The sequence below is a fragment of the Anolis carolinensis genome, chromosome 1 (assembly GCF_035594765.1).
Source record: "Anolis carolinensis isolate JA03-04 chromosome 1, rAnoCar3.1.pri, whole genome shotgun sequence".
In the NCBI taxonomy this organism is placed as follows: Eukaryota; Metazoa; Chordata; class Lepidosauria; order Squamata; family Dactyloidae; genus Anolis; species Anolis carolinensis.
In genome coordinates this window covers 184,389,798-184,412,525 of record NC_085841.1, presented here as the reverse complement: position 1 = coordinate 184,412,525, position 22,728 = coordinate 184,389,798, and the positions used below count along the sequence as shown (strand labels likewise).

At 37.2% G+C, this 22,728-nt stretch overlaps 1 protein-coding gene across 4 annotated transcripts in view; it reads left to right on the top strand.

Annotated features, from left to right (window-relative positions):
- The window catches only part of hycc2 (hyccin PI4KA lipid kinase complex subunit 2), a 59,070-nt gene that overhangs the window by 27,190 nt on the left and 9,152 nt on the right, over window positions 1-22,728 (top strand). For 3 of the 4 annotated variants that reach the window (XM_008120531.3, XM_062961824.1, XM_062961833.1), the window contains exons 3-12: window positions 663-741; window positions 956-1,057; window positions 3,046-3,225; window positions 5,826-5,906; window positions 6,143-6,258; window positions 6,765-6,860; window positions 8,340-8,456; window positions 9,121-9,208; window positions 16,255-16,414; window positions 17,439-17,606. In XM_008120531.3, coding sequence (XP_008118738.1) covers window positions 691-741; window positions 956-1,057; window positions 3,046-3,225; window positions 5,826-5,906; window positions 6,143-6,258; window positions 6,765-6,860; window positions 8,340-8,456; window positions 9,121-9,208; window positions 16,255-16,414; window positions 17,439-17,606 — 1,159 coding nt within the window. In that variant the 5' untranslated portion in view covers window positions 663-690. The remainder of the gene's footprint in view (window positions 1-662; window positions 742-955; window positions 1,058-3,045; window positions 3,226-5,825; window positions 5,907-6,142; window positions 6,259-6,764; window positions 6,861-8,339; window positions 8,457-9,120; window positions 9,209-16,254; window positions 16,415-17,438; window positions 17,607-22,728) is intronic. The other variant, XM_008120533.3, reaches the window with a different exon arrangement.

Sequence of the window (22,728 nt, the reverse complement as noted above, 5' to 3'; positions counted from 1 at the left end):
AATTTGGGAGATAATTTTATAACCTCAATAAAGTCTCTTTTATTGCTTTCTAAATGACCACACTATGTATCATCAGGCTGTTATTTGCTGAATAGAAGTTTCAGAAATTCTTAGCAACAGGTAGAGGAAACGGATATACCGTAATACTATTAAACTTCAGGACATTATTTTGCTTTGTTCCATGGCCAAATTTATTGTTAGAGGACATCACATGGTTTGGGTCTATGATGTGTTTCAACTTTTTCTGATTGATCTTTGCTTATATTATATTTGATAAGAAAACAAGCATGGTTAATGTATCTTGAAGATAGTGCTCCTTCTCCCTTTGTATGACCAGTTATGTTTAAAAGTATGATTATAACTTCAGCCTTTAGAAATGAAACATGAAAAATAGGTTCTGGAAGGGTTCATCTCATGTTCTCCTGATTTCAATAGTATTCCTATGTTCTTTGTTGCATGCTCATGTTAAAAATGGGGTTTTTTGTTGCCTACAGATGATTTTACTTCTTACCAGTTGTGTAAAAACCAGCAATAAAGATTAGGATTAAAGGTAGCAATCAGATTACCTGAAATAAAATCACACTATCAAATATTGGAACAGCTTCTTCCGAGTCTGCCTTGTAGCTGACACTGTGCTTCATTACTGCTTTTCCCTCTTAAAGGTGAAAGAGGAGTAGAAGTTGTAAGAAGATGCTAGGATCAGAACGTGGTGTGGTAGAAGAATGGCTATCGGAATTCAAGGTGAGTAAAATTATTTTAAATTGTAAGCATGCATCAAAACTGCCCTATGTGGCTGCTGTAAGCAAAAGTATTTTGCACTTCACCAGCCTTTTTTTTCTTCCCTTCGCAGTGGCCTATTGATTTAGGAGAATGAGTTGGAAGTTGGTGATTTTCTTGCTTCAGTCAGTGGCAAGAAATAAAGTAGAATAACCAACCCATTCTCTTCTTCTCCTAGGCATTACCTGAAATGCAAATATCCAGTTATGCGGCAACACTTCACCGAAAAAAACCTTTGGTGCCAGCTCTTTATAAGGTCATTCAAGATCCAAATAATGAGGTATGTGGTTTGCCATGGCTTTTAGAAGCAGTGGCAAAATACATAATAATATACTTCATTTAAAGAGATTTATAATTGCTTTTCCATTAACCTAACTAGAGTGAGTGAAATTTTGCTTTCATCTACCCTACTTTATTCTACTTCAGTAATCATTGACTGTTGGAGATTTTTTTTTCCCAGTTGCATGTACTCTATTTAAAATACTTAACAGTATTCAACATATTTTCTTGATTTTAATGGTAGTCAACGTACAGGGAGTAATGTTTCACTTCATTCAGTATTGCATGAGGTTAGTCATATGTTTTAAAACATAATAAATACATTTGGGTCTAGTTTATTAATAGATTCCTCAAAGGAATAATATTTTCTACACTAGTCATGATTAAACCACCCTGACTTTTTAGCTTTAAATAAACCAGAGTTACAGTTATGTGAATAATAGGTTTTAAGAAAGCTACTGTTGTTTTCTGAATTATAGTTAAAAGCAGAAAGAAGCAAACTGAATGGAGCAAAAACATAGCAGCAGTGCGGATGACAGCTGTTATCGCTGTGGACATTTTACGGGGTGGCATTATTTGAAATTTCCCTCCCCTCAGTGTCAGAAGAACTTTTCCATGTAGTTTTTGCTTAGGTGTATAAAAATAGCAGTTTATTAATTCCTTAACTTTTTGTTGCTGACCAAGATTTTAAATTTTACATTTTGGGGGGATTTCTAGAAATATGGTGTATTGCTATTAAATCATGTGAGGAAATGTAAACTTAAAATAGAATGATAGAACTTGCAATATTAAATGAAATCAACAAAAAGCTGTATCTTTATTGGCCAACTCAAGTGCACAAAACTGCGCAAAATGGAAGTAAAATATATTAGTTGGCCCATACAGGTATCACTCTCTTTTGCATTTCGTTTCATTTTGCTGTATGGTTAACATGGCTATGTTTAAATATGTTTCCAGAACTTGCAATAGCACTACTTTCAAGCAGCCATATTAGGATTGCTATTTACATTAATCCAAAGAAGAGAAATTAAAAAAATACACATGCTAATATATTAATGCATTCTTTGGGTGAATTTCTAATGTAGTTTTCAAGATCAAAAAAGGTTAATGTAAGATAAAGAGGGAATAAAGACATAGATTTCTGCAGTTATATCTCTTGAAACAATAGTTCCCAAACTTAGATCCCATATGTCACTAATTACAATTCCCCGAATAGCTAATCGTTGGCTACATTGACTGGGACTTCAGAGATTTAAAGTCCAATGACACTTGGAGACACGGGTTTAGAGACAACTGTCTTAAAGAAAACGCACAATATTCCCAGGTCTGTGTTAATTCAGATAAGTCTTTGCTAGAAACAATTTAAAATATTTTTACCAATTAATATAATTATGAAATTTCACTTCTCCGTGTGTTCCATTGTCTTCTAACATCCCGAGGACTAGGATGTGAAATAGAGCCATGAAGTTCCTCATTTATAATCTTCAGAATGTTAAGACCTTGGCATTCAGTTCAGCTTTTGATAAGAATTGAATTTAGTTTTGTTCCAGTTAGTTTTTTGTTGGTCTCAGTCTGACTGATTAAAAGCGTTCTAGGTTTTAATGTATTTGCTGTATGATACTTTGGGGTTCTTCTTTGAACTGAAAATGCACTATAATATATTTTAGAAGGAAATGAAGTACATCAAGGAAACACAGTTTTTATTCTGGATTCATTAAATGAATAAATTCTCTGAGGTAATGCTTTCTTTGTCTCTTGCTTGTTGTCTTGGCAGGTTTTCTTAATCTTTTTCACTGTTTTTCTATCATCTTGTTCTAAAAGTTGACAAAACTCAGTTTCAGTAGAATTGCAAAACCAGTTTTTAAAAACTAACAAGTTTTATTCTCAACAACTTTCCATTTATCAGCATCCTATGAGTGAATTAATAGATCATAATAATAACCTTTGATCTGTTGTTTATGTTGGGCTTTTATTTTTGGTTTCCTTCAGCTCCTGGAACCTGTCTGCCACCAACTTTTTGAACTCTATCGTAGTTCTGAGGTTCGTCTCAAAAGGTTTACGTTGCAGTTCTTACCAGAATTGATTTGGGTTTATCTGCACCTTACTGCCAGCAAAGATAGGCAGAGCAATGGCTGCATTGAGGCCCTGCTTCTAGGCATTTATAATTTGGTAAGTAAAACTGGACAGGTAAGTAATTGAAGTGAACAGACCTTTTTATATAGTAATGCTAACACAAAACACTGCATCACTAGGTCTTCCATATTCTGGTGTATATCCCATAGATATACAAGTCACCTATTGTGACCCTATGAATTTTATAGGCAAGAAATACAAAATGGTTTTGCCAGTTGCTTCCTCTGAGATATAGCCTACAGCATCTAGTATTTGTTGGTCTCCCACCCAGATACTAACCAGAGCTGACCTTGTATTCCTTCCAAGATCAGGCAGCATCTAGGGCAGTGATTCTCAACCTGTGGGTCTCCAGGTGTTTTGGTCTACAACTCCCAAAAATCCCAGCCAGTTTACCAGCTGTTAGGATTTCTTGGAGCTAAAGGCCAAAGCATCTGGGGACCCACAGGTTGAGAACCACTGATCTGGGGTTTTTAGGGCATTGCAGTTGCTCCATATTGCGTTAGGAGGGCCTAAATCTGTTACCTGGATTTGGAGCTCTTCTTTCTCTCTCCTGTAACTCTCAGAACTGCTCCAAAAAGTATCCTAATCTTTTGAAACAAGTGTTCAGGGTGTATGGGACGTTGTGAGCTCCTCTCACAATAGCTATAACAATACTGGACACTATCCAGGATTTTCCAAGACACTGACTGCTTTAGAATATTTATATAACTATTTGGTCTTTTAAATCCTGGACTGTGATTCTTTCTCTCCTCCCCCCAACCCCATGACATCTTTTGGTAATACAGTAGAGTCTCACTCATCCAAGCTACACGGGCCAGCAGAAGCTTGGATAAGCGAATAACTTGGATTACAAGGAGGGATTAAGGAAAAGACTATTAAATGGCACTGAGCATGGAGGAGGAGCCAGGCAGCGAGTGGGTGAGCCAGGAGGACTTTTGGAGCCCTCCTCGCTCACCCACCCACCCCTGCTTCGGCTCCCTCGCATGCAGGGCGCCAGCAGCACCGGCACCGAGCATGGAGGAGGAGCCAGGCAGCGAGTGGGTGAGCCAGGAGGGCTCCAAAAGTCCTCCTCGCTCATCCACCCACCCCTGCCTCGGCTCCCTCGCATGCAGGGCGCCGGCAGTACTGGCACCGAGCATGGAGGAGGAGCCAGGCAATAAGTGGGTGAGCTAGGAGGGCTCCAAAAGTTCTCCTCGCTCATCCACCCGCCCCTGCCTCGGCTCCCTCGCATGCAGGGCGCCAGCAGCACCGGCGCCCAGCATGGAGGAGGCGCGAGAGAGCGAGCGGGTGAGCCAGGAGGACTTTTGAGGCCCTCCTCCTTCTCCGGGCCCGCCCATGCCTCGGTTCCCTCGCTATGCTGGGGCCGGCAGCACCGCTGCCCAGCATGGCGGAGGAGCCAGAGAGAGAGCCCACCCTCCATCCCTCGCTCACTCACTCACCCAGCACTGGCGAGGGAGCCGAGGCATGGGGTGAGTGAGGGGGGGGAGGAGGAATTTGGCTCGAATTGCCCGGACGCTCGAACGAGCGGGGCTCGACTTAGCGGGGTTTTACTGTACTTTAGAGGAATGAATATCATAGATACTCTTAAAATTGTCTTTGAAGTTTAATATAGACTAGAACAGGAGTTCTTTGGGTTAATGGAACTGCTGTTTAGAGAAAAAGAATTCCACTTTGTATGAAGCTGCACACCTCTTGAAAATTCAGATTTTCAGGCTAAGGGTGCTTTTGGATCAAGCTTTTGTTCTTCAAATGGCAGTGCTAATGGAAAGTGTACCAAACAGGATGACTTTGACTACAGTGAGATATGTCTAAGTTATATCTGGGATTCCTGAAATGTGTGGTATTTGAAGCTCTAGTAAACAGTATTCAAAATGTGGTAACTGGCATGTTTGCCACTGTTACTGATCAGGAGCACATGACCCTTATTTTGCAAGAACTTTACTGTCTTCCAGTCTGTTTCCAGTTACACTTCCAATAGAAAAACTCATTTATTATTTAAAAATAATTAAAAATCAAATAAGTTTTAACTGTACTTAATTTCTTGTAAGAGGCCTTGCAATCCTATATCTGGAGAGAGGTGTGATATAAATCAAATCAAATAAGTTTAATCAATTAGGTCATTGAGGCTTTCAACATGAGAAAATTTAAGGACATGAAACTTAAAATACTTCTCATATGACCTTGCTCTCTTTTTAGGATTAATTGGAGAGGCTCTCATTTGCACTCTGCCAATATCAAAAATTTAAGAGAACATTTTTTGAATTTGCATCCTTCCTAAGTGAGGAAACTTTGAGGCTGCTCCTAATGATTTTTAAGTACCCCAGACTTAGTTTTTTATTTTTTCTATCAGATCTGGACTTGCTATACTAAATGTTTTAATTAATTTTGGAGACTTATTTTGAAATTTAATCTGCCACTTTTTTGTCTTTTGAAATGCTATATATATTTAATTTCTAATAAAATATAGATCCAGGACTATAAAAGAAAGGCAAAAAAGTAGTTATTGAAAATATGCTGCCATAGATGTTGTGCTTTGGTATGCTATTCAAATGGTTCTTCCTTCTTTCTTGGGAATCACTATTTAAATTAATGTGATGTCATTTAACTTTCCAATATGTTTTCTTTTTTTTTCATAGGAAATTGCTGACAAAGATGGGAACAATAAAGTGTTATCTTTTACCATTCCTTCTTTATCCAAGCCATCAATTTACCATGAGGTAGGAATACAGTTGCATTAACTGAGTGTTTCTAATTGTCCCTAGCATTCATTTGTGGGAGAACAACAGGTTATTCTTAAAAAACTATACTGGAGTTTCTATGCATCTCTGGTGCACTGTAATGGGGTGATCATGTGTTATTCTTTCATGCCACCTTCCCATGTCTCTTCTATTTCCTGCATTTTAATGGTGTTTTGAAGTTAAACAACCTTTTCATATTTTTTGTACACCTTAAGCCATCGACTATTGGATCCATGGCTTTGACTGAGGGAGCTCTGTGTCAGCATGATCTTATCAGAGTGGTTTATAGTGATCTTCACCCTCAAAGAGAAACATTCACAGCACAGAACAGGTGAGTGTGAGATGTACCTGTTTTTTATTAATGGCCTGTACATATATTTTTAGACCAGCAGGTATGAAACGAAGAATGTTTGTAAGCTTTAGTGTAACAATTATACAGAAAAGCAAATGTTGGATTTTCTAATCGGCAATTTCTAATATTCCTTTATTCAAATACCCCTTTATTCCTGTGATAGCCTTAATTTTAAAAATTCTATAAATTACTATGAATGTATAAGATGTGGAAAAAACTTTGGAGTATATGTATGACTTCCAGTTCTAATTTAGCACACTGTGTGGAATTGTGGAAATTCTTTGCCTTTTTTATCTAATATTTTTTCAATATGATACTTAATTACATCTTTACATCTTCTAAACTCTCTATTCCAAACCCAAGCAGAGTGAAGTAGAATAGATGCAAGCTCTGGTAATTCTTTTGTCCCCAAAGACCCAACAATTTAATTATTTCATATACAATATGAGGAATCTCACTGTTCTGTTTAACTTGTGTCTCCGTAGGTTTGAGGTTCTGAGCTTTCTTATGCTCTGTTACAACTCTGCTATTGTCTATATGCCTGCTTCTTCCTATCAGTCACTTTGCAGGATGAGTTCCAGGTAAGAAATTTGAAGTTGTTCAGGAGAATGTTTACTTTATATTGAAGGTGTTTCAGAGAATATTTAATCAGTACTCAAAGGAAAACACTTAAGTTTCATGTATTGTTATATTTGACTAAACACTGAAATATCTGGTTCTTTTTTATATTAGAAGTATCTATCTCTGTCCCCATCCTGTGTGTTTGATCAATTGGTATGTTTAGTCTCATTTATTGGAGACCCATAAATCAACTTATATCCTTTAGATCAGGAATTTCAAACTCATTTTTATCGAGGGGACACATCAGTCTTATGGTCGGCTTCAAAAGGCCATTAAACTCATGAACGGAGAAACCATGGATACAGAGGGTCAGCTATAAATTTTTTCATAGTAGTTGGTACTCTTTAGTTTTTACCCAGTTTGGGTTCCCAGATGTTATTTAATGACGACTCCCATCACTTTTTATTATCTGCCATGCAGGCTGGGGCTAACGGGAATTGCAACCCCTCAACCCTTTGGCTCTAAGGTTGGGAAAGGTTAAAGGACATTTTAAAATCAGACATCACCTTTGCAAGCCTTATATTTCAATTAAAGCTCACTTTCCTGACTAAACAGAACAAATGGCAGCCTACCAGATGTTACTGTATGATGATTGATTGATGAGCTCTAGTCATGTAGTCTAGCATCTGGAGGAGGGCCACATAAAATGACATGGAGGGCTGGATACGGCCTGTGGATCTTGCATTTGACACATGTGATTTAGATATTCTCTATTAAGTCAAGTAAACAAGACTCAGCATAGTGAATCAATGTATTTAGGCTAGAATCCAAAAATCTTTTATTTCATTTTGTTTTATTTTTCCCCTGAAAGAATATTAGTTTGATGGTGGATCAGATTCTTTGTGTTGAAATTAATAAAGAATAGAAAAGAAAAGGAGCACCTTTCAAATGTGTTCCTGAAAAAAATATATAGAGAGGAAGATGAATTTGGGCACCACAATATTCATTGTCAGAGCTCAGTTTCTTCTCCATTTATTGTTCTTTTAGCAGCAAAAAGGGTTCTCGCTTTTGCTGATAAAGGATGATGATGATGATTATTATTATTATTATTATTTGTTACCCACCTCTCCTCATAGCTTGACACAGGGTATAACACAGTCAAAACACACCAATATAAAATACATACGTCATAACACACTATTATAAAGTACACACAGCAAAACGCATGGTACAAAGACCAAAATACAGCAGACACACAATGCATACTCATGGTTCAAAGAGGAGCAGGAATTGACCCTCTGATTGGCCCTTGGCCCTCTGATTTCCAGAGCTTGGCTAACTTCTCGAGGAGACCCATTGAATGCAATGGGACTTCAATTAGTTTGGCTTCTCCCATGGATTTAACTGGTCCTCTTTCAGTATGACAGATTTGAATTTATCTCAGTATGTAGTTAACATCATGAAAACATGTGAGTCCATTGTTAATAATCTTTTCCCAGACTCTGTGTGTGTGGGTTTCCACGGCAACATGAAAAACCCTGGAAGGAAGAATATTGCAGAGTGGTACTTGATCCTGAATTCATGGTACAACTACTCACTGGAGTCTATTATGCTGTGTAAGTATTTGAAATCCGTATAAGGAAGAGTTCCCTGGGTTAGATTAAACCAGGCAGGGATGTATTTTTTTAATCACACCCCTGCAGCATTGAACACTACCCCCTCTTGTCATCTATTTTTTCCTTCCGATTTGCCTTATGAGCTTCTGTTAGCTCATGAGTCCATCAACGTAGATCCTGAAGGTTTACACTTCTGGCTTGTTTTAGACGTATCACATCAGCGTACCTTAAAAAAAGAGAATTATATACTCCTACACCTAACTTTACACATGTGAGTACACTCAAGTTGTTTGTGTGTCTATGTGCAAAGAAAAAACAATAATGAAAGAGTCTGCCTGAATAACCCGCTGTTGGAGTACTTAACAAATAGTTAACCTTTGTTCTTCATGAATATGTTCTTTTGTGTGATGTGCTGCTGTGGAAATTAACTTGATAGTGTATATATATTTTCTACTGAATTATAAATTATAATCTTACTAATGATACTATTCAGACTGGAAGGCAAGCAGAATGCAGTAGGAATGATTGGTTGTCATTCTAATTATTGATCCTGCAAAAGTGCAGAAGACCTGTGTTCAGGAGCTGTATTTGGAAGATAAAAGATGGGGACAGAAAACGGTGGTTCAGAAAAATAATAACCTGCATCCTGTTTATCCATATGCAGTTACAACGGGCAGTGGGAAATTGGACAAGAAGCGCTGGATGACATAATTTACAGAGCACAGCTTGAACTCTATTCTCAGCCACTATTGGTAAGGGGAAGAAATGCTACAGTCCATTGATATGATTAAAATATGCATTCATTACTAATCTCAATAGGTTACTCCTAAACGGCTTGCATAGCACTCTGATTCTCTTTCCAATTTAATTTGCTCTTCTGGGCAGTAGCATCTGTAATGCTATTTATTTTCCATTTTGTTATTAATTTTGCTATTATTCAGTTATTTAAGCTGCTCTGGGAACCTTTTTGACTGAAGGGAGGCTAAAAATGCTCTAAATAAATACATATTCTAAAAATATGTCTTATCCTATATCTAAAGATAGTATGGTATACAACTTGACTAATTAAAGCAAATTGAAAATTGAAAAAAAAATAACATAAACACACTAGCAGGATAGTAAACAATTTTACAAGTCAAAGCCAAATAGTTTAAAACGAATTCAAACAGCTTAAAATAACCAATAGCATTTCTATAGATGTTTTAAATGATTTTGACCTAAAAGGCTTTGGATCATGATGCCAGAATGACACTAGAATTGTCACCAGTCAGGCCTTTTTAAGGGAAAGATATTTCACAGCTGGGGTGCCACAGAGGAGAAAGCTCTCTCCCATGGCTTCACAAGGTGTATTGTCCCAACAGGTGACACACAGGATGATTTTTACCCTTAGACAGGATTCTGTAGTGGGAGAATTCTTCAAATATTGAGGTCCCAAGTTGTATAGGGTGTTGAATATCATTGCATCAGAAGATACGCGACCGTATCCCCCCTTATGAACCTGTTCAGGTCTTACAATCTGCAGGGGAGGCCGTCTTCTCGATCTCGCCTTCTCCATAGTGCCCCCCCCCCCCCCACTCTGGAACACCCTCCACAGGGAGATTACATTTCGGAAGGAATTGAAAACGCGACTATTTAAACAGGCTTTTAACAATGATTAGTCAATCACTGTGATATGGATATACCTTGATTAGGTTAACAGGTCCCTTTAGCTCATAGGAACTATTATGTTTTAAATTTAATGTTTTATAATTTTGTTTGCTTGTTGTGTTGTATCTTGTTTTATATTGATTGGATGTGTTATTAATTGTTTATTCCACTCTATGTCTTTTATTGTATTATTTGTGTGGTGATCAGCCTGAGTCCCTTCGGGAGACGGGGTGGGATATAAATAAAGCTTATTATTACTGACATCTAATGCAAATTCAAGATGGGTGTTATTCTGTTCTAGTCAATGTTCTAGTTGACATCTAGCTGCTACATTTTTTCAGTATCTGTAATACAGTAGAGTCTTGCTCATCCAACGTTCTGTATTATCCAACACAGTCTGCCTTTTAGTAGTCAGTGTTTTTGTAGTCAATGTTTTCAATACGTTGCGATGTTTTGGTGCTAAATCCATCAATACAGCAATTACTACATAACGTTATTGTGTATTAAACTTCTTTTTCTGTTGATTTGTTGTAAAACATGATGTTTTGGTGCTTAATTTGTAAAATTGTAACGTAATTTGACATTTAATAGGCTTTTCCTTAATCCCTCCTTATTATCCAACATTTTTGCTTATCCAATGTTCTGCCAACCCGTTTATGTTGGATAAGTGAGACTCTACTGTATCTTCAAGGGCAGACCTATATTGAGCATGTTGCACTAGTCTAATTGGAAAATCACTGTGACATGAACTACTCTTGCTACTTGATCTCTGTCCAAGGAAGACTGTAACTACAGTACAGTTTTATAATAATGACTTTATTTATATTCCACCCTTCTTCCCAAGAGGACTCAGAGCAAATTGCAGCATATAAGAAGACACAGGCAAACATTCAGTGTCTTGTTACAATGAAAAACAATGAGACACAAATACACAGGCAAAGGCTTCTGATATCCAAGCTCCAACCCATTGAAGGTAGAGATGGGCAGTGCACCACTAAACTGAAAGATTTGGAGGTAGAACAGTGAACTTTCCTTTCACTGGTGCTATTGGCCAAAGTGATCTTGAGAAATGAAAGGAGGGTGAAAGGGGAAAATGTGTCAAGAGGAAGGCATGTCAAGCCACCCTTGTTGGGACTGCCTTCCATCTGGAAATCGATGTCCTCATTACGAAAGAACATGAGAATCAAGAATAGGTCTCTACAGTCACCTATGGACCCTCCACCAAGACCCTACACTTGGAAGGCAATCATATTTGGCCATGAATGATAGCCTGTGATGATGATAATGATGATGATGGGCAGGGCAACCACTCAAGAAGATTTGGAGGTAGACCAGTGAACTTTCCTTTCACTTGTGCCCTAGGTGAGAGTGCTCTTGGGGAATCATACACATGTTTGCTTTGTTTCCAGAGTATAAGTGGGACTTGGTGTATTGGTACTTGACCAGGGCCATGTAGAGGGAATAGCTTGGTCTAGTTTCTACTGGCCAGCACTATGCCACCCTCACCTTCACTTCGTGATTCAAAGGAAAGCAGGTTATGGCACAGCAAAGAAAAAAGCTCCTGGAGTTAGAAAGCCAAGATTTCTACTACCAAGTACGGCAGATAATATAGCTCCTGCTCTGTTGAAGATTCAAGCCGGGAATATAAATGAAGGGTGGTTTGCCTTCCAATCTTCAAAGAAATTTATGTGGAAATGGAAGAAACATCTTCCAGCCTGGCATCTTATTTCCCCACAATTCTTTCTCTTTGAAGACCAAGGTAACAGGATCAGCAGTTAGTAATCTGAAGAGCTTCCTCAGGCTGCCTGAAATATGTTTATCTGCTTGCTGTGAGCCCTTCTACTTAAAGCCCACACTTGTATGTTTGCTATGGCAGGAGGAATAGTAAGCGATGCAGCGGCAGTGCATGTTTTGTACATAAGTTGTATAATACATTTCCACCTTTGTATATTCAGGTATAATACTTGTCAGTGTTCTTTCATACATATATGACAGAGACAGATCATGTAAATGCAAACATTGGAGTAAGGCCACACACTATAGGCACAGTGCTATGTTGTGAACAAGACAAAGTATGCTGTCCCCAAATTGCTAAGTCTAAGTTGTTATAAGCAAACTCAATTATTATTAATGATCAACATGTTTTATCAAAGTTTGTAACATTTTGTTGAAATAGCCCATTAAATTAGTTCAAACATGGCAAACCAGTACGGTATTATCTTTTCTATTGTTAATCATTTAATGTTAAATAGGACAATGTTTGTACTGTTAACTAAATGTTATAAATGTTGAGAAAACATGTTGGTTTTTAATAATAAGGTTTGTTTGTAGTAGGTTAGATTTAGGAATTTTTGGATAGTGTACCTTTTCTTATTTATAGCACTGATCATCATCTCTTTTTATTTGGCTATTCATGGGAATGACTATGGTTGGACATCACAGTAAGCAAAAACCTTATTTTTTAAATGAAAGACATGGCTTACGAGGCATGAGTCTGTGAGCTGGTCCATGCTGTTTGATTATGCTTGCTCGCTATTGCCCCTCCCTTCAGAGGCAACTTAAACAAGCTAGGGACTGTCTATCTCTCATTTGTTTAGTGTAAGATTGAAACTGGCTAGTTTCCCACAGCAGCCGGAGTCGTAAGCCATGATTTGATCATGGCTTATGATAGTACTTTGTCTTTTCCTGAGAACTGAGAGTTCCTATTTCAGATGTTATGCTGAAACAAAACATGGATGGAGAGTCCTCAGGTATTCTAAGAGAAGATCCAAGTGAGCAGGATGAGAAGGATTCTGACTTCTTCATGGTTAAGCTAGATTTTCTTTTGGAAAAAAAATGTTAACCAGGATTAGTATTGCACATTTACTTTTATTTCATGTTATTCATGAACGAATGTGTGTTTATTTTTTGGTAAACAATGTTTATTCCCCCATTTATGAGCCATTTTGTGAATGACACACAACTAGCAAAGATTTGTGATTCAGCATGGCTGACATTCATCCACTCCTAACATGAGATGCTTGTGCCAATGGGTATTTTTCTGCTTGCTCATACAGCTGATTTCTCTGCCATAGCATAGAGCTTTTAACATTTCCCTTTTCCCAACTCTCACATTTTCAAAACCAGTTTGTCGTGCTGAATCAGCAGAAAAGCAAGCTGATGTTTCTCTGGATTCATAATTACATTGTTGGCTTAATGAAGTCTGGTCTTCATGCTCTAGTTGGTTATTGGCATATTAACGTGTGAATAACAGAGGCATAAACAAAGTTCCAATAGATAAGATATTGTGATGATAAGAGAAAGTTTAGATGACATCTGATGAGACTGTATGCAATCCTTCAGCATGATTGAGAGTTGAAAGAGATACGTGGTTTTATTTTCTCTAATTTTATACAGATAATTCTGTGTGGATAAGCAGTTACGGGACCTAAGAAATAACACTGCCAACACACATTTTGGAGGCTCAAATGTTAGCCCTGTTTCTGGGTATATTTGACCCACTGATTCTAAAAATGGCACCAGTTTTCCCCTGTCAGATCTAGTTTTTGAGGTACAGAACATATGCCATCTGCCAGTCTTTATCTGCTTTCCCTATAGAAAATCATAATAACCATAGCATAAAAGCTGATAAAGTAGTTGATTATACCTATATACAGGCATAATAGAACTGATATTGAAATGGGAGTTCAACATCTTCATCTATGAGTGGTGATGGACAAGATCAATATATAGAAAAGATGGGCCAATGGGCCAACAATTAATTTCTTTAAGAGTGTTACTTTGACAAGGAATCAGTAATATAAGCTGCTGTCAATTCATGTTGCACCCATTATCACCTTCTATCTGTGCCTTTCCCTTCTATACTGTCTATAGATAGGGTAGGACACGTTTGAGACAGGTTTGAAGCTGCTAATGTGGAAGGAAGAGAGGTTTGTTTTTGTAATTTTACATATGTATTAGGGATAGCATTTAATTTCGTTGTACAATGACAATAAATTTATTCTACTCCATTTTAAATGTGAGGCAGAGTATTGATACAAGGTATATTTCATAAACAACAAAGTATTGCTAAATCATATATTCTTGCAGAAGAATTGACTAATCATACTGAAGAAAAATAAGGGTGTGTGGAGAAGGCAGAGGTTTAAATACTAGCTTTTTTGGCAAGAGAATATTGTGGGATCATTTCTTGGCAAATGAGAAAAGCATTTTAATCTTTCCAATAGATTTAGCTAAATGTCACTTTTAGTGAATTACTGTTGGCTAGAACATATAGCTATGCTTTTCAATATAGTAATATAAGTGCTCCTCACCGTAAAATATTGGAGCAGGGTTTTCCTTTCAGACATGACTGAATGCACTACTAGATTGAAAATGTAAATAAAATTGAACCTGCTTTGGGGTTACCTCTGAAAGACTGGAAAGCTTGAAGGTGGATTGATATTTCAGTTTATGTTTCATTTTTGAGTGATGCTGAGCAGTGAGCCCAATAGAAACTTAATCTGATTGCTATTCCTGTTTGATTTGCCTTATTTTGTAGTACTAATATAGGAGCAATCACATCAGTCATTTGTTAAGTTTTTTACAGCCCACTTTCTTCTCTTGGAAGTGTCTTGCTTATACAGTCTTCCTTTAATTAAAAATTAAACTGAGTGCAGTTTATTTCCAAGGCAGTCTCAAAAGTGTTAATTGGGTCCTAGAAGGATGGATTGTTTGCCAGTGACCTTGAACATTATTGTTCTAACATTTTATTTCATTTTTCCAAAAGACAAACACAATGTCTGGCTTCTTACAGCAATGCTTTAAATAATATTTCAAATATGATTGAAAATAGAAGTCTATATTTTATCACACAGGGATTCTTAACTTGTGACCCATGGACCCCGAGGGGGACATAGATGATCTCAAGGCATTAGTGAACCCACAGGAGAGAAAAATATGTTTTTCCTTTGATTCCCTTCCGGTTACTGCAAATATTGTGTTTAACTGCATAGCTTTCATCAGATGCTCTGAGGGGATCATGACACCAAAAAGCCTAGCTAGCTACTGCTTTAGCCTCACATGAATGTGCCTTGTGCTTCTCTTTTTCCACCCACCCCTTTCCTCCTCTGATGTGGCTCTGAGAAGGATATTAATAGTTTTCATTTTCAATGAACTGTGGCTTATTTTTATATTTGTGGTTATCTTGAGGTACAGGCAGTACCCGAGTTACAAACATTGGACTTACAACCAACTCATAGTTACAAATAGGGGTGAGACAACAGGAAGTGAGAGAAATCTACCCTTTAGAAGGGAAATTCGTTCCTGAAAGAGTTGTCATGGGGAAAAGGGAGCTCCACTGAACGTTTATCACCAATCCATGTTTCCACAACAAGCCAATTTATTCAAAATCCAATTATCATATGGACAGAAAATGAGATGAAATCATCTGATCAGGGGCACAGACCGCAAAACAAACACTACAGGGGTGTTAACCCTTTCCTTTGCTATCCACTATATAGATAGATAAGATAGATAGGCTGGAGTTACACTTTAAAATGTACCTGTTCTGACTTCCAAACAAATTCAACTTAAGAACAAACCTACAGAACCTATCTTTTTCATAACCTGGGGACTGTCTGTATTTTACTTTTTTTCCACAGTAAAGGCAGTAATCATGCAACCTTCCAAGTTAAACTATAGCTCACAGCACCCTTCAATATTGGGTATGCTGGTTATGGCTGAAGGAACAGCACTCCAACATGATTTCCACACCTGCCATACAGTGGTGTAATATCTCTCTATGGGAAAAGGAAATACCACTATTTTGAATTTTATCTTGTATTTTATAGTAAGCCATATAGGGAACTATTTGTAGTGGAGAGCGAACAACAACAGCAAATTATTCTCAGGCAGGTGCTGCACTCTGCTCTGCCCTTCTTTCAAGGAGGGATCATGGAAGTTTTCTTAATTTTGACAATAAACATGTAGATTGGGTTAGTCTGAGTATAACCAGTCCTGAGTCTCACAGCAGGCTTCTTTTGGCTATTTAGCAATAACCCCTTGGATTGCAATGATAGTTTGTAATATTTCTTACCATTTCCTTATCCAGTCTCTTAAAAATCTGCTTGTGGAGAGATAACATTTATATAATGTTTTCCTGTTATCATAGGTTGCAAATGCTATGAAGAACTCATTACCCTTTGATGCTCCTGATGCATCACAAGGAGGACAGAAGATCTTAAAAGTAGAGGTTACCCCAACAGTTCCGAGAATTTCTCGGACTGCCATTACTACAGCTTCAATTCGTCGACATCGCTGGAGAAGAGAAGGTAAAACTTACTTAGCTTTAACAAAGCATTTTTCACCTCCATTGCTTCAAACTGATTTCTGAGGTTGATTATTAATGTCAGTTTCAGTAGTGTACATAAGTGCAGATCATTTCCATAAACTATCTGCATGAATGTATAATTATGGTTTCATCTTGTGGAGGTAGAAGTATTATTTTTATTTTATGTCCTGGGGAAAAGGTTTAAGTTACTTAAATTGTGTTTTGTGGTACAGAAAGTTTATTTACAGGGCTGGAGATTGCAGCTTGCTGATAGCCTTTTCTATATTTTGTGGTATGGGCCATGTTGTCTCCCGTCGCTTAAATTAAATAAATATAAATAAATAAATAAATAAATAAATTAAATAAGAAATGCCAGCGGTTTGTGTTCAGCTGCAGCTAAATAGCTTCTCTGAAATTTTATCTTTATCAAAAGTATTATATCTTCCAAAATGCCCCTTGGAATTTAATTTGTTTGGGAATTTGAAATATGTGTGTGTGTGTGTGTGTGTGTGTGTGTGTGTGTGTGTGTGTGTGTGTGTGTATATATATCTCAAATTCCAGAATTATAGTTAAACAGAAGATAAGGAAGAATTTGTATTTGGTAAGCTATGGATATATTCAGGGTTTGTTGACAAAGCTGCTAAATGGCACTTGAATCCTAACTAAACTGAAATTATTTTTTTAAGCAAAACTTATATCATAATAATATCCCTTGGAACTCTATATATTATATTGCTTTAATGGATAATACATAATCAAAGTGCATCATGTCTTTGATTCTAAAAAAAACATCCTTAGTTATGTTTGTCCTCTTTATTGATGTGCTTCTGTCTGCTGATCTGTTTTACACAGTAGAGCTTGCTTATCTATTTATATGCTATCCAGTGTCCACCTGACTTTTGGCATTAAAATTAAAATCAGGCAGCGTGCTTGTGTACTACATGTAAACCTTCCTTTACCTTCCTGGGTTGGAATGTTTTAGAAAAGAGTAGAAAGGCACTAAAATATTATATGTTGAATCCCAGATGGCTTTGACTTCTCAAATGATGCTGACTTGAGCATTCCCGGATCTCCGATCCTACACGGCTCCACAGACCTAGGGATCAAACGCAAGGAAGAGGGGGACGTGCTGGTGCTCAGGACCCCTGAGCATGGCTCACCGGAGCCCAACTTGGCAGCAGCCACAACTGAGGGTAGGACAGAGATGAGGAGTCAGCAGTCAGTAAGGCAGTGGCTGGGGCAGGATCCTGGTTCCTTCTCCCCAAGCAGAATACCTTGTCACTCTAGAGCGTGTTTCCACTATCCCAAAGTGTACACTTTTCTCTTCTCTTTCTAACGTGCACATCTCCTGTATGCCTTGCACCACGTCGAGATAACTTCCTTTTCTGACTCTTCGTGTAATACCCAGCTTAGCATGGCTAAATTAAGGCAAAAAATCCACACCTTGCAACTTTGGGATTGATTGGAAACACCCTGTTACTGAGCATGTTAACTCTTGTTTTTCTGGGTTTTTTTTAAGCAGAATAAGAAAATGCACCAAGTAAACAGATCATTTTAGAAATTTGAAACCCACTTAGGATATGTGAAAATCATCACCAATCATTGAGGGTTTTTTTAATCAAGAATTTTTCATGTGCTGCTTTATTTGCTGAACGTTCAATTTGGAGCATTTTTAATTTTTTGATCATGAGACTATTGTGAGAGGATCATATATTTCATAAAGGTGGACTTACATCACCATGTTTTTAGTTATTTTGAGATAATGCTTCTTATCAGGTTGTCCTGATAGGTGCCTCGCATCTTGTGAGAAAAGAAAAAAAATCATAGTGCCTCATACCGTGGTATTCTTGAGGATATTAATTCTTTTTTCATGTATATGCAGTGCATATAATTATTCTGGAGTCCCTATGGTGATGGTGTAGGGGTATTTAATTTGCTGAGCAGTTGATAATATAGTTTGCTGTTCCTCACATCTTCCAAATCTGTTCTCTCTTTGGTGCAGCCTCTTGGCACTGCTGGTATTATACTTGCAGAGTATGTACTGCTCATGCTTTGCCCTTGCCCTAAGGAGGATTAATATCCAATAGAGTTAATATTATGTTAGGAATGAATTCATCATGTGTAATCAGAGATTTAATAGTGACAGGGAAGTCGAGGCCCCAAGGGTCTGTGGAAAATTGTGGAAGCACAAAGTTTTTAGAAGTTGCTCTTGGTGCAGAGTGAGTTTGAGCATGCTCAGTAAATGAGCTCTGACCAGAACGTTTCACCATTACTTCCAGCTGGTCTTATTTTGTTGTACTAACTAAACATTGCACGTGCATGACCAGACGGATGCTGTGAAATCTTCACACACTGATTTTTTTAAAAAAAAAAAAAAACAATAGCAACTGGTTGCTTAAGTGCTACAGCACTCCCTTTCTTTTTCAGTTTTTTTTTTAAAAAATTGTAATAATTTTAAATGTTGTACCATATGATTTTTTTTCCTTTGGAGTGTGCATCATCCTGTCATGGAGTCTGGACAGATAAAGCGAAGAGGATAGTTCTGAACACAGTGCACTAAAATTTTGTTTACATTCCAGCTGAGCAGAACTTGTCTCTTCCAGGGATATTGTGGGATTAAGATTAAATAAAGAAATAGGTTTGAGTTTAGTCACAAAACCTCCAAATCCAGATTGATAGTCCAATTTCACTTTGTGTACTGGTGTTTGTCCCACAGAAAACTAATAAATAGTTGGTTTTCAACATTTGGAGTTTTAACTTTTGCAGATTTGGCTATTTACAAATGTGATTAATATATTTTCTCTAGGGAACCTCTAAGTTCTCCAGTGCAATTCAGTGGTTGTAAATTGACCTTAGTTGTGCTGCACGACCTAGAAATTCCTAAAGAGAACACATTTCCAAGTATTTTCTTGGTCCTCCAATTCGATTCTATTGTTTTTTTCCAATGCAGGACCTCAAAATTCCTTGCAAGCTTTTCTTGTACTTTAAAAACAACAACAATGCCTTTTATTCATTTTTTCCATTATTGCAGGGTTTCTCCATTCCTAATGCCCGTGAAAGTGGAGGGTGTACAGCACTCATGTTTAAAGATATTGCCTAACATCAGAATGGGACCAAAATTACTTCCCTTAGCTACTGGTGATTTCTGATGTTGCAGTTTTTAGTGCTTTTAATCAAATATGATAGATGTAATTCTTAACATTTTGGTGAAATAGTTTGCATCAGTTCTGGATGAATATTCTGCACGTTAGCCGGAAGTGCATTCATAACAGCTCATCTTTGGGGGAGAAGAAATAGTTTACAAATTATATATTTGCATAAGTATCTACATTTCTATATATGTGTATGTGTAGATAGATAGATAGATAGATAGATAGATAGATAGATAGATAGATAGATAGATAGATAGATTGGTATAGATATAGATGTAGATGTATGTAAGGACTGGAGCGTACTTTAACATCAGTGTGCTTACACCACAGTAGACAATGGTATCAGCCTTGAGCCTCAGTAGTAGTTTGCAACTCTTTGATCAAAAGACGGGGATTGATATTAAGTGGAGCCAAAATAATTTAGTATTTCATCAGCAGAGAAAATGAACTGTTTACTTTGGTTTTGTTTGTTTCTTTGTTTGCTTCTCTTCTCTTTTCTGTCACGGATTTTAGTAAAGAAAATTGATATTTCTTATTTTGGGGAGAAGTTAATTCTTTGTTTTCCATGGCACAGCTTTGTTTTGTTTCAAGACCTGAACTACGATAGGGTAGTGGATATCGATAAACTGAATTCTGTGTATTTAAAATGATAAGGTATCAAGTTACTCAAACCTTACTCTGGAGTGTCACTGATCTGGCTTGAACAGCCCTTCCCTGCATGCTGCCTTGCCCACCTCTCACTCTGGAGTGCTGCTGGGCTGCCTGGGCTACTGCATGGTGGTAACATCCCAAACATTCACGCTGAGCCTCTCTGACTCTTTTCTCAAAGTGGAGGGGAACACTTTTCACAAATATGCTCTCTGGTCTGCTATCTTGCCGTTTATCCTTGGGCACCATCAGACTGCAGCTGTACAGATGGAAAACGTTGGCATTGAAGCTTATCGGACACTCCTTGTACTCTCCATTAGAATAAGAAAGGGCTGAGAGAGGTGGTGTGTTGGTGTCAGCAATAGCTGCTGCTGTTCAGCCCAAGTGCACTATCATCTAGCTTTGCATGATGGTCTAATTAACTAATATAAAATGCTGCATCTGATAAAAGGGTGCTTTTGTTTTCAGGGTATTCTGTCTTAGGTATGTATTAAATGGCGTTTTTCCTTTTGGGGATGTGAAGAATACCATGTGCAAAGTGGCTGGTTTTCTTTTTTAAATGTCTTTTCTGATGTATTGGTAAGCATTGTATAAAAAGATACAGTGTTGCTAAAGAGCTCTTTTTGTTATCTAGAAATGAATAGAACAGATTCCCAGTATGAAACTGCTGTGTGTTCCCCTGACTGTTGAAATTAATTCTAAATTCTGGAGTCTGCCACTGTTATAATCTTTTCTCTGGAGACTTTTGAGAGATGAAAGGCAGGATAAATTGAATTAAAATTGCTTGACAAAATAATTGATAATGAATTGGTCTAGAACAATGGCTTCCACGTTGTGCGATGGAAGATAGCAGTAAATTGTCAAACTACCGTAGTTCAGCATTACAGATGCATTTATTAACTAGTTAAACTCTTTCTCGCCGATGATACAAGAAGCCAATCTTCCTTACATTCCTACTTGGAGTTGGTCCTATAAATGCTTCTAAATGGTATCAGTTTTATCTTACAGCATTAATGATTGAGAAGTCACAAAATGTAACAAAACTTTCTGCTGGTACTCCCTGTTTCAAGTGGATCTGATATTAGCTAGGAGATTGCTAACATCATTGGGGTAAATAAGTGCCAATAGCTTTCAAAAGACATTTCACAAGACAGAGATCATTACAATGAGGGAGTGTCTTAGGAAAGTGCATGCATATTGCTAATATCACTACAAAGAAGCAAAGTCTGCCAAGATTTGATAGGAATTTTCCATTATCCATCTAAAACTGATTATGTACTTCCATCTTTCATACATTAGAGTTCCAAAAACAACACTCTTTTGTTATTAATTTTGTTAATTTTAAAATCATTCATAGTAAGGCAGAAATATTGCTTAAAGAATGTTGGTAGCAATACTTGAGAGCATATAGTGCATAACGTATATACTCGAGTATAAGCCGACCCGAATATAAGTGGAGGCTCCTAATTTTACCACAAAAAACTGGGAAAACTTATTGACTCGAGTATAAGACAAGGGTGGGAAATGCAGCAGCTACTGGTAAATTTCAAAAATAAAAATAGATACCAATAAAATTACATTAATTGTGGCATTGGTAGGCTAAATGTTTTTGAATATTTACATAAAACTGTAATTTAAGATGATAATAAGATTTTAACAAGATAAGACTGTCCAACTGATTACCTATATACTCGAGTATAAGCCAACCTGAATATAAGCCGGCCAGGACCCTCATTTGAGTATAAGCCGAGAAGGGCTTTTTCAGCCCTAAAAAGGGCTGAAAACTTAGCTTATACTCGAGTATATACGGTATATAATATAATAGTACACATATAATTGTCGTTTATCTGTGTGTTTTAATGTTTTTTTCTAAAATGCAGTTCCTGAGATCATTGCCAATAAAGCAACAAAAAGTTGCTTTCATTGGGACACTGAAGTGGAGTGGGAATGGGATACTGAAGAGTTTTACTCCCTTTCCCATAATGCTTCACTCCCAATGCTGATGTCTTTGCCAAAGATGCTGTTTAGAAAAAACAGACACATGAAATATCACATTCTGTTTAATCTCCAGTTTGATCTTTTAAGACTTAGTTTCAGAAAAGTAAGCAACCCTAAACACGTTCACTCAGATAAAAATTGCTTCCTTCCTATTTAGTATCCTTTTGCAATGCTTACTGTGTTTTTTTCTGTTTCCAGAGAAAAGGTGTAATGCAATCAGTCCAGTATATTAATCAGTAATTTCTGATAACTTCCCTATTTATATTGTTTATGGTAAATAGACATGGTTTAAGACTTTCTGGCTACACTCCTAAGCATGCTTGGTAGAGAGGATTAAATTAAGTGGAATTCATTTTTCTCAGGACTGCAATGTAAAGCAGTTTTCCTAAAATAAAAATACTGCAGCCCAGAGTTAGGGTAATGAAATGTTTGCTGGAACAAAGGTTAATTGTATTCAGTGCAGTCTTTAACATGCTGAAAATGTTCCCAATTATGGTCTAATTTCTGAGTCTGATTT